Genomic DNA, 12,893 nt, shown 5'->3' with positions numbered 1-12,893 from the left:
ATTGTTGATATATATATATATATATATATGAGAATTCAGTATATTTTTTATATCCTTACATATTTATTGATTTTTAAATTATTTTTCACAAATATTTTATGTTTTAAATACATCTAAGTAAAATAAATTTAAGAAAGTAAAAAATTACTTAAAATTTTAAAAATATTTATTAAAAAAATAAAAAACTCAATTTTAAAAAAATTAAAATCAAACATTTGTTCCATAATGTGGAGCCCAAGCTCTTAAATAAGCAATGGAAATCCACCGGGATTTCATTAATGAGTTGTACTAGGAATTTTAAACAAGTTATTAAACGTTTTACTAAACTTTTAATGTGAATGTAAGACTTTATTTAAGATTAAATAAATTATTAAACGTTTTACAAAACTTTTAATATGGATGTAAGACTTTATTTAAGATTAGTGGCATTTTCCTTCGTTCATTGATTACGGAGAAAAAGGGGGCAATAAAAGGCACAACAATTCAGAGATTGTTTCAGCAAAGCGTTAGGCTGTGTTTGTTTGGTGAAATTAATAGTAGAGAGAGCAAGAGAGACAACCAACAATGGCGTGGAGGGGCAATCTATCAAAGAACCTCAAGGAGCTTCGCATACTCTTCTGCCAATCTTCATCTGCCAGTTCATCAGCCAGGTCTCTCTCTCTCTCTCTCTCTCTCTCTCGATCGAATTCTCGACTCTTGTTCTTCTTGACCCTACTCAGATTTGTCTCTCTTTTTTTTTTTTTTTTGGTCCCAGATCATTTGTGGAGAAGAATTACAAGGATCTGAAGACTTTGAACCCCAAATTGCCAATATTGATCCGTGAATGCAATGGGATTGAGCCTCAGTTGTGGGCAAGATATGGTATGAAATCTAAGTCAAGTACCATCTTTTATCATTTACATGTATATATATACATCTCATTTGCCACTGCTTCTGCACAGTATTGACTGATTTGGGGATGAATGATATGAAAGACAGAAAGAGAGAACCTTTTTATTTTATTGGTTTCAATTTTTTATCAAAAGGTTTCATTTTTTTTTTTTTTTACCAAGAGCTGTTGAGATTTGGTGAGAAACAAACTGATTAATTAATCGCGTATATTTCATAACACCGAGACTGCCTATTTAGGGGTTGTTTGGCATTCCCTATATTAGCACAATTTTTATTTTTTATTTTATTTTTATCTTTTTAAATCACATACTTTTTTCTTTTTTTTTTTGACATGATTTCGTAAGAAAATAAAAAAGTATATTTATTTAGATCATTGCAAACAACCTCTCAAATACAAAGAAAGAAAAATAAAATTTTGCCCGTCTCTTTATATCACATAGTTTTGCGTTCTTACTCGTCCGAATATGATAGTGAGAAAATACAATCAGTTTTTTGTTTTCTCACCTAGATGAGAGATCAATCATTTCTTTATTTTCTCACCCCACGATCCAAACAGAGTGTAAGTACTTATTATTTTCATAAATGGACATATGAATGTTAAATATATTGAGAGGGAAGATATAGAGGGTTAGAGATAAGGAACAATAGAATGGTCAATACAATACAACACAATACATTCAATATGATAATTTAAACAAAAATGGTTGGAGTCAAGTACGATCTAAGATTGCCGGTCATTTATCAAATATGGAGTGGGAGTACAATTTTGTAGGGTTCCATTTTTGTCTCTTTTTTTTTTGATTATATAACTATAAGTTTTGAGATGAGTCTCAAAGTTTTGACAATGAACACATTGGTTATGTCCCCAGAAGCAAGTGGGCGTCAAATATGGAACCATGTGCACCTGCACAAACCTGAGGAACAAACACAAATCACCTGCCCTCTACAGCCCAGAAAACCTATGTGATCATGTGTGGAGGAATAAAAGGAAAATTCAAACAATCCTACATTTAATTGATGTCAGATTTCCCTTATTGTATGTGATCTATTCAGTAACCATGCCAGAGCTTGAAGTAGTTGCTAGTGGTGTGATATATATAGCTTCTTTATATTACTATTCCTGGGGTTTCGTGAAAATTAATAGTTAGATACCAAAGTTAAAAGAAAGTTGATGCATTAAACAAGTATACAATGACACATTGGTTTATCATCATGGTAATTATCAATTAATGCATAATCAAATGTAGCATAACTGAATAATGTACGGAAGAAAATGAAAGGGAAAAAAAAAGAAAAGAAAAGAAAAGAAAAGAACAAAGGAAAGAAAAAATTGACTTGGGGTTCTTTGAGATAACCAACAACATTATTTTCAAATTTCACAATGCTATTTACAATATGCAATGGGAAGTTGTTGAATTTTTAGCTGATAGAAGATACATTAGAATAGAATCTTCTAAGATGTTATATGGTAGGAGATGACTTTCAGTGTTATGCATTAGTGGTTCTTAGTTTTGAAATAGTTTTATATATTTGTTTCCATGTCTTGTTTTTTATGGTAACCAATGTTGTTAGATGTAGGTTTGCTTTTAGTGACTAATTGGTAGCCAAATATGTATCGTTTGATTCTTATCTATTATTCTAATATGTATATTGACATATAGTAATTGTTACTACATTATCTTAATTTTTTATGAGGTAAGTTACATTTTGCACCATTGCAGTTTACATTAAATTCCACATTTGTCTTTTTGTTCTTTGATTGGCAAAAAGAAAGAATATTATTGTTGTCAAATTGAAGGTACAAGAGGTACACCCTAGAAACATCAATAATAAGAAGAGAGAAAACGAAAAATACAAAGCAAGGATCAACAGCATCATAACTTGGCACAAGGGCCAAAGCCAATCACTAACAAAACCACCCCAAACACCGTACTGCCACTGCCCAACGACCTAAGGCCACCACAAACACCTGCACAAGACAAATGAAAATAGAAACTTCGTACTTCCCAAAACACCTCAGCAAACATAAAGGAGGCAGCAAGAGCCCATGAAACCAGCAAACCAACCAAACCCAGTAAAATCTTCAGCCCTTCCATCACATTCCTAGGACATCACCAATCCATCAACCAAGGTTCAAAGAACAAACCCCTTCAATGTAGAACACAAAGACATTGACTCCAACTGATAATGAAAAATAATCGCTTTAACCCACAAAGCCATTCTACAAATCCTTTGGTACCCCAATCCAAAGCACCAAACAACTAAAGATTCCAATGAACCTGGACAAACGCAGAGTGAATCAAAATTTCTATGATTAACTACACCCCATTTTGTTTCTTGAATAAACATGACATCTCAGTGTTCCTACCTTTGAGAATCCTTCAAAATCATCCTCCTCGTCTCAGGTTTACCCAACCCTCTCACAATCCAAGTAAAAACTTTCCTTGGCACAAAACCACACCGAAAGAATAAAAATAGACAACAAGAGTGATTAGAACATCCCTAAATCATTCTCTTTTTCAAAGATCTCAACTGCATTCACTTACATTTCCATAACTTTGTTTACTGATTACTTTTCCACACCCTCAAAATTTAAACCGAGCATCCGTCCAACGTCAACCATGGCTTTAGCTTCCTTCAGAATGGCCTGCTTACGATTGACAAACTGTTACAGTTATGGTTAAGTTGTAATGTCAACTTTCTTGAGTTGTTACATGGGCTTGCAAAAAATGGCCACATGGCATTGTGGAGAGGGCCATGTGTGTGCCACATGGGCAAATGTACATGCAGCTCATGAAATGGTGACATTGCAACTTGGCTATAAGTTTGACTGTTACAATTAAAATATAAGAGGTCAATGATGGATTCAAGGCAAAGTAAAATGGTGAATCTTTTTTTTTAAACATTTCATATCATGTCATATTTGCTGACACAACTGATGTCATTAATATATAGTTATGCTTGAGTCTACTATATTCTATTGCTTGATTGGGACTAATAACTATAATCATGAAATATCTTATGGTATGTCTTGTGAGGATTTCTTTTTTTGTCTCTAAAAGGCTGGTCTTTTTCATAGACTTTCTTGTTTTCTTGAAATAAGTTTGCTATACTCATGTACGACATGGAATGCAATCTAGAAATTGTTTAGTTGTGTGTAATAGATCAACATTTGGTTGGAGAACTTGGGCTTACTAAGTTATTGGGTGGAATTTTCTACCCCAGTGAACAACTACGTGAGATTCAATGGACTGGAATTGCTTCTATATAATAGGATTGGCATTAACTTTATATCTATAAAAGTATTCATATAGATTTTTAGTTAGGTTTCTTTTTGTTTTACAAAATTTTATACTAACATTCTTACTAAATTTCCCATTCGATTCTTGATCTTTTTCTCAATCCCCGTTTCCCCATATAGTTGATGGCCATGCTTCCTGTTTTAGCTTTCCATTTTGGAAACTATGCGTGGACCCTTTTCCTTGAGTGCCTAAGCTTGAGGTCTCATGAACCAAACCCCCACTTCGTGTGGAGTTACAGACGTGACCTTAGAAGTACGGATACGGACACGGATACAAATTCTTTTTTATATATGTTTATTCTCTATCAGATTAATATCATTTCCACTAACAATCAAAATCAATAAAAATTAACACTAATTTAATATAAAAAAATACCCATTACATTTAAGTAATTAATATATCATTCATAAAAAAGACATAAACGATAAGAGTTAAGATAAGGGAAACATCTAATATCCATCAAAAACTATATATGGGAGGCCAAAAAAAAAAAAAAAAACGGTTGACTTTCTAAAGTTTCAAGTAGATTTGACTTTTACTAAGTCTTCATCATCATCGCCATTTCCTTGATCTGCATTTCCATCATTTGTAAACAACACAACCTCCATTTTAAGTTTATCAAGTGAGAGGCTTCCAAGCTCAAGTATCCCGATGCCATCACATGAATCAAAGTTGTTGCCCTCAATACCCCACAATAGGGGTATACAAAGAACCGAATTACCCGACCCACCCGAGTTGACCCGCCCGATCCGAACCAAGTGTGGGCAGTTTCGACAGTTCCAATGGTCGGTCATGGTTTGCTTTATGTAAATATTTTTGGATTTTGGACGGATTTCGGATTTAATAATTAAAAACCCGTTTGAACCGAACCGACCGAATTATATATATATATAGATAATAAGAACTTATATTTCCCAAGGCAGCCTCATCTATTTCCTTGGTTATCTTGACCGAATATATTAATTATATAGTGCATAGATTTGATTCTTTTATCTTTCCAAGACACCCTCCGCTGTTTCCCATTTTCATATCTATCTCAGACTTTCAATTTGTCATCATTAACTCTCTCTCTCTCTCTCTCTCTCTCTAGGAAAAGAAAATAATAAAAAAAATTCTCTCATCCTTTCAGCTTTTCATTTCAAATCTCTCAAACTTTCAATTTCATCATTACCCCCCCCTCTCTCTCCATCCAGAAAAATAATAAAAAAAATTCTCTCTCTCATGCTTTCGTCTTCTCATCACTCTCAACTATCCCTCTCTATTCTCCAAATCAATTTCCCAGTCATTAAACTCTCTCTCTCTCTCTCTCTCTCTCTCTCTCTCTAATCAAAGGAAAAAAAAAACATCTCTCACCCTTGTGTCTTCTCACTCTCACATGAACTCTTCTCTCTCAACCTCTCGTCTTTGCCTCCCCCTTCTCTCTCTCTCTCTCTCTCTCTCTCTCTCTCTCTCTCTCTCTCTCTCTCTCTCAACTCCTTCAATTCATCTCAACCTGAACATCCCTGTATCTATGATATACTTATCAAATCCCAAATTCCTAATCTCAATAGCAAAGTGACGATGATGATTGGAGAAGTTCAGAACCCAAGCTTTAACTCTCTCTCTCTCTCAATTTCAGAAGCCCTAACTTAATCTCTCAGATCAGTTGTGAGAGAGTTGTGGTTGAATCACTATGTGAGTTGTTTGTATATTTGATTTTGAGGTTATATATACATATTTGAGTTCGAAATTAATGTAATGTTTGTGCTATTGCTACAAAATGGTTTCTTTTTCATTTTTTTCCTCTCTCCACTCTCACATCTGTATGTGTATATAGATATATGTATATATAATATATAGATTAGGGTTCGAAGAATGGGAAAAGTTACCAGTTGTTCCCAGTTGAAACTCGACCGAATAAATCGGTTTCAAATAGAACAGTTTCGAACTACAATACGGTTGAAATCAGTTGGAAAAATGTCCAATCCACTGTAGTCGATTTGAGTGATGGATCAATGACAAATCTGACTCGACCCGTGAACAACCCTACCCCACAACTTAGTTTCTCCTTGAATGTATTGGGCTTGATAGACAGCAGAGGTTGCTATGAATAAAAATTAAGTCCTTTGCATGTTGGAGTGTTATCTTGTTTCTTCTCACCGAATGGATAAAAGAGTATATACTCCAATTTCTCTCAGCACATGACAAAGAAGAAGGTTGCACAAGCAGTCTTAAAGCCAATGATTGAAGAGTGGATGCAGATGCACCATGAACAACCCATCAACTATGAGGATCCATATTACATAGGGGTGGAAGCGGGTTGATTGCGGCCACGGAAGCTCCAATCTGCCATTCATTCGTCAGATTGGCGGATTGGAGAAAATTAATCTGCATCTGTTCGCCAATCCGACGGATGTAGATTGGCGGATCGATAGATGGATGCGAATCGGTTTGGCGGTTAAATTTTTTATAAATTTTCAATATAATTTAACTTGTGCACTTCCTCAAAAAAAAAAAAAAAAAAAAAAAAAAAATTACAATCACTACATGCCTCATCCAAAAAAAGAAAGTTTGAAATTTTAGAATATTACAATCACTGCATACTTCATCTACATATTATAATCACTGTATACCTCTATGAAGCATAGACACGGCAAAATGGAAGCCGTGGCGGTGTCGGATACGGGGACACGCCGGGGACACGGGGACACGTCGGGGACACGTACGGGACACGGCATCTGGCGTGTCCCCTTAATTTAATTTATTTTTTTGCAGGGGACACGCGTGTCCGAATCTGGACACGCCATGGACACGGAGAGAAGAGTAACTGAAAGGGGGAAAACGAGAACAAACCTGGTCGACGACGATCTAGAGCCCTTCGACTTCGATCGACGATCCAGAGCCCCATTCTACTTCGACGATCCAGCCCCTTCGCCTTCGCAGAGCTCTCTCTCTGTCTCGCCTTTGCGTTCGCAGAGCTCTCTCTCTCTCTCGCCTTCTCTCTCTCCCTCGCTTCTGATCCTGATCGCGATCGCGATCATCGCGATCGTCTCCCTCGCGATCGTCTCCTTGCTTGTCTCCCTCCCTCTCGGTTCTCTCCCGTCTGTCTTATCTCTTGATATTATAACTATTATAATTATTATATATTCATATATAATATATATAACTAATACCTATTATTATTTTATTATATAATAACTATCTATAATATATATAACTAATAACTATTATTATTTTATTATATATTATATAATAGTTATTATATAACATAAATATACTCATTACATAATGGATAATACATATTATAAGATAATATATACTTATACATATTAATAAATAAAAAAATAAATATATGTATGTAAAATAAAATAATTAATTACAACACATTATTTAAAAATATAATAAATAAATAAAATAATTAATATGTATTAAAATAAAAATATTTATAAAAAAATTAAAAAATTTGCCGTGTCCCCTGCCGTGTCCGTGTCCCCATTTTTTAGAAATTGCCGTGTCCTGTGTCCGTGTCCGTGTCCGTATGCGTGTCCGTGTCCGTGTCCGTGCTTCATAGGTATACCTCATCCACATAAAGTATTACAATATGTAGTTCTTAAAATATAAAAACAATTCAAACCACCAAAACCATGAACAGAGCAGTAGTAGATATTGTATGCATCTATATTTGTTATGTCTATATTTGTTTTTGAAAACAAAAACCAACAAGCATGTATCATCTTTTTTATTTATTATTTTTACAGTTAGATTTAAAAACCAAAAAATATAGATAACTAATACATTTATTTTTTTCAATTCAAAAAATATATTGAAGTTGAAAATTCTTTTTCAACAGACTATTTAAACTCTTTTTCAATTGAAAATACAAACAAAATATATAAACAAATTGAAATCATAAAGTCTTACAAATTACTAAAGATGCTCACGGTTTGGCGGTTCAGTTGCGGCTAAAGGAACATCAAATCTGCCATCCGTCCAAAACTAGGCAAATTGAAAAAAATCAATCCGCAACCATCCGCTCGTCATCAAGCATCCGTCCAAAATGCGGCGGATCGGTTCGGTTTAGGCGGATCGATATATCCGCTGCTCACCCCTAATATTACATCTATCTTCAATGGAATCCATGTTAGCAAATGTCCCCTCTTTGGTTGAGAAATTGAACATACTTCATGGTTTTTCTTTTTAGTGCGCTCTATTGGATCATCAAAGTACCTTTTCAAGTACCTGAACTTTCTCTCAAGTGTGACCTCCTCATCCCTGTGTGGAGGAACTCAGGTTGGATCCTCCTGAAGCCACATGTCACTATAATACCTGCAATGGAAAAAATGTACACTAATTATAAATGTGAATGAATGTTATTAAGCTTAAATTAATAAAGTAAATTGTGTTGTAATCACCTTGGGTTTAGTGAATGTGCCAGGCAATGAAGTGGTGTATTGTTCTTGTTCCACTAGTCTACAAGAATTTAATGCATTTCTGTCATTGTATCCCCTATGCCATAAACCATGTGAAGAGAAGGTCTTCACCACTTCGCTTTGGTCTCATGAATGAGTTGGAGAGTAGTGACGTGCTCTTCAACGTAGAAGTGCTACTTCACCAAGTCTTCCCATGATGAAATAGAACCATGTGGGTACCAAGAGTGTAAGCTTTGTCTGGGTGAGATTTGAAGAATTTCGTCAAAGGAAGGTTGTGATTCAAGTCATGTATGCCAAACATATTGACTAAGGGTGGGAGTTTTTTACACGGCATAATAACACAACTTGAACTCTACACAAACTTAGGTGGCTAGGATTGATCATTTTTTTTGACACAAACATGAATATGACACGACTCATAACACAAATATGAAATGGGTTAGGCTAGTGTCGAACCGACATGACATGAAATTGGCACGGATAACTTGTCGAAGAATTAGTTAGACATTTTAATGTTATTTAAAGGGTGCCATGACATTTTTGAATTCCTTATGTAACTCCATGTAGTTAAATAAAAAGGTAAGTAAAATAGGATTTTAGGGTAATATAGTTTGTTTGTTTTTGTGTGTGTGTGTGTGTGTGCGCGCGCGCGCCATTTAAGATAATGTATTTTTTGTCTACTATTTTAGAGTCAATCTAGTAAAAAAAATATTATAATAATGTATAGTGTTTGTAAATTGGGGAAATGGAATTGAGTTGAAATGAAATGTTTTTTTGAATAATTTCATCCAAAAGAGGTTAGTTTCATTAAAATTTAACTTTGGGGGGGGGGGGGGGGGGGGGGGAAATTATTTTCTCCATACACTTGGTATTTTTAATTAAGAGTGAAAATTTCTGACATGATATGTTAACACAACACGAACTGGATATGGATTGAAAGTGACACGACAAAATAACACAGGAAAAAAATCGGGTTGAGTTGGTGTGAAATAATTCTGACAATAACCCCAAAATAACCTGACACGGCACCTACCCTTGGTATTGATGATTTGTTCTTTGGTGTTTCCCTCCTTTCAATCTAACTTTGAAGGAAGGCTGGCAATCTCGAGCAGGTATGGTGGGAAGGTTAAGGTCAGGAGTGAGAGGAATATGTGGAGTGTTTGACTGAAGGTGGGTTGCACATGGATCCTTGACCTATTTAAGTGTGAGTTTTGCTTCAAAGACAGGAGTCTGAACAGGGCTTTCTCAGAGAGAATCTGAAGAACCCCTAAGGATGGAGTCCCCACCAAGGGGGCAGGGATGTGACCAGGATCTGGAACTGAGGCTGTAGGTGGAGCAGGGGGCCCAATTGTGTGGTTACCACCTGCAGGAGAATTGACTTCGGAGTCATCTTGGTGAGGTGGCTAGCTGCCCAAATCAGCTGGAGCAAGTGAGACTAGGGCCCATTTGGGTGGCAAAGAAGTGCCAAGGCCTCTTTGCCATGTCAACAAGGTCTCCATGAGGGGTTATACTGGGTTTGCTGCATGCTGGCTAGGTCATTAGCTACTGAACAAAGTTGGTTGATGACAACAGGTTGGGAGGGTTGGTTCTTTGACAAAACATCATGTTAGGAATAAACCCACCTGAGCAAGGGAAGTAAATAAAAATAAAATCGACACTGAAAGGGAAGAACACTGAGATTATGTGGTTTGACTAAAATGCATACGTCCACAGGTGGGATAGAGCAATCCACTAACAGTAGAAAATACAAATGGTGAGTCAAATACACTCCCTAGTATTTTACCCACACTCTTACTATTATCTCTCAACCTCCCAGACCACTGTGATACTGTTATCACACACACCACCAAATATAACCCACTGTTTATTTTTCTACTATATCCCATACAGACCCATCATGCCCATTCATACATCGTGAGCCAAGATACAAACAATATGCTCCTTTCCACTTCCCAATAACAACTACAGCTGAAGAAGGTAATGCCTCTTTTTTTTTTCCAAGCAAACTGTGATTTCCCTATACAAACATGTGCAGTCTTTTTATTTCCCAAGGTCAGTAACCGTGTACCAAAACAATGCACTGCCTTTGCCTTTACTTTTTTCAAGCATCACGTGAATTGAGAAGAGTGATTGCCCATTTTTGGATATACCACAGGGAGGTAATCCCTACATCAAAGGGTGACTGCTGATGAGGGGCTTCACCAACATGCATGGAAAAGTTCTTTTAAGTGGTCGTATTATGGGGTTACTCAGCCATGCACTGTGTCCTTTGAATTTCATGTCAGTTGGTTTGGATTGGTTCGCACAGAGTTTTGGTTTTAGGTTAGTGAAATAAAAACTGAATCTACATTGAGTAGCCTCAGGGATGATGTTAAACCGAACCAAGCCTAACCAAGTTGCAACTTTTTCCTCCCCTTTTCCCATAAGTTGTAATCCTTATAGATGTGTAATACCCATAACAATCTTCTGCCCCCAAGGTCTCTCTGGTAGTTTTGACATTTGCAAATTAAAAAGTTGTATGTTCCTTGTTAATCTGTTTTGTTTCTGTTACGTTCTAGTGCATATGTGATCACAAAAGATTTTGATTTTGTGACTTTTGATTTTGGAAACAGATATGGGTGTTGAGAGGGGGATTCGTTTGGAAGGCATGACAGAGCCACAGATCTTGAAAGCATTGGAGGACCTTGCTAAAGTTGGTGCAGCTCTTAAAACTTGATGTTGCTGCTGCTACTGTTGCTGTTGCTGTTGTTGGCTTCCCTGAAATTAAATAAATTGATGATGTCACATGGAATTTCGTCATTGGATGAAACTAATCCGACTTTTTTGTCATTCTATGATGAATATTCTCAAGACGAGTACTCTGCATTGTTGCTTCTTTAATCCTGATTAATACATGTACCAGCAATCCTGTTTTGTAACTTTCACCAGATCTATTCTCAGTTAAGTTAATTGCTTTGCTCTGTTTGGCAATGACATTTTCACAACCTTGAAAGTTTTCTCCGCTGCAACAATCAATCATGTTCTCAGATCTGCGATTAGTGTGTTTCGCATTCTCTGCTCTTTGTAGCCAAGGATCTTACATCTTGATTTTTTTGTTATGAACATCTTTATTTACTACCATACGGCACGTGTTGACGACTGGGAATATGGTTGGTCTCGCAAAGCTCTCCAAGCGCAAGCCTTCCAAACCTGGGTCGAGGAAGGGCCTGAAGACATTCACAATTTTGTAGTCTTGGACATCCGAGATGCTGATTGATTTGTTTCTTTCCTTCATGAGACCATCCAAAAAATTAATTAATTAATTAATTAATGTATAAAACTAAAGCAAAAGGGGAAAGCTTTTTTATTTTTTTTATTGTTTTCATTAATTTGGCTCTCTCAATTTTAGAATTCTAGCTGAACTTATTTTCTTTTTAAAGACTACTGTTTTGAGAAATTTGGCTAAAAGTCTCTCAATTGGTTTTTAAGTCAGAAAAAGATGCTTTAATAGTTTCTTTAACAATTCTAGTGGGTAGCTCGAAATGTGCTGCTCCGAATGACTGAATTGTTTGGCATTGACCGCGGACCATTGATGACGACCACGATGACCATCGACTGCCGCTGACCACTGAGACCACCGTCCACCTCTGTTCGGAATCGTCACCAACGACTATGACGACCATTGACCGTCGCTGACCACTGAGACCACTATCCACCTCTGTTCGGAATCTCCACCACTAAATGTATTCATAGGGGATTGGGTAAATTCTTCTTCTGGTTTTTTTGCATGTGAGAGTAGTATCTGAGATGCATTTGTGATGTCAAAAATTCTACTATGATGCATGTAATGTTTTGTAGCTCATCTGGCTAGCTCAAATCAACAAACCAACAAATACTTTTTTTTGTATTTTTTGACATCAATACGAAATGCATTTTCTTCTACATTTTCAGATGAATAATGTTTTGTAGCTCATCTATGATGCATTTTTCAGGATATAAAACAATTATTTTACATCATCGACTGTGTTCAACATCACTCCTCTAGCTTTTTCCTCTCCAATATCAAATGTCTTCAAAAAAAAAAAAAAAAAAAAAAATCTTTGTAAATTTTCAAACACAAGGGGCTTCTTGGGGACACAATTTGAACATCCATCATCACAATTAACATTATTTTTATTTTTATCGGCAAATGTTAGTTGTTAGATTAGCACATATGAGAGAAAATCTCTCCACCCTTGGCAAAGCACCTAAGTGTTTGCACTCTTTTAATTCAAACCCCCTAAAAGGAAATTGAATCCATGACCTCTTTGGA

General features: G+C 35.9%; 1 protein-coding gene across 2 annotated transcripts; it reads left to right on the top strand.

Annotated features, from left to right (window-relative positions):
• Positions 1-260: 260 nt before the first annotated feature.
• LOC114271157 (NADH-ubiquinone oxidoreductase B8 subunit) lies at positions 261-11,586 on the top strand. Of its 2 annotated transcripts, none has more exons than XM_028212767.2 (3): positions 261-650; positions 755-861; positions 11,215-11,586. In XM_028212767.2, exons 1-3 carry the CDS (start codon positions 565-567, stop codon positions 11,316-11,318), a joined length of 297 nt encoding a protein of 98 aa, XP_028068568.1. In that variant the 5' UTR covers positions 261-564; the 3' UTR covers positions 11,319-11,586. The 2 variants fall into 2 exon arrangements, with proteins under 2 accessions (XP_028068568.1, XP_028068567.2); XM_028212766.2 differs by having other exon boundaries at positions 403-650; positions 10,493-11,276.
• Positions 11,587-12,893: the final 1,307 nt, after the last annotated feature.

This window comes from Camellia sinensis, chromosome 10, assembly GCF_055761805.1.
Source record: "Camellia sinensis isolate YWXY chromosome 10, ASM5576180v1, whole genome shotgun sequence".
Classification (NCBI taxonomy): Eukaryota; Viridiplantae; Streptophyta; class Magnoliopsida; order Ericales; family Theaceae; genus Camellia; species Camellia sinensis.
Note: the sequence above shows the minus strand (reverse complement) of the source record. Positions and strands in the feature narration are given on the sequence as shown.

Excerpts from the sequence above, each read along its gene's own strand:
- LOC114271157 (XM_028212766.2), top strand. The coding sequence starts at position 565 with ATGGCGTGGAGGGGCAATCTATCAAAGAACCTCAAGGAGCTTCGCATA. Across the intron at positions 651-754 it reads TCTGCCAGTTCATCAGCCAG|ATCATTTGTGGAGAAGAATT; the intron begins GTCTCTCTCTCT and ends TTTTGGTCCCAG. Across the intron at positions 862-10,492 it reads TCAGTTGTGGGCAAGATATG|ACCCATCATGCCCATTCATA; the intron begins GTATGAAATCTA and ends TATCCCATACAG.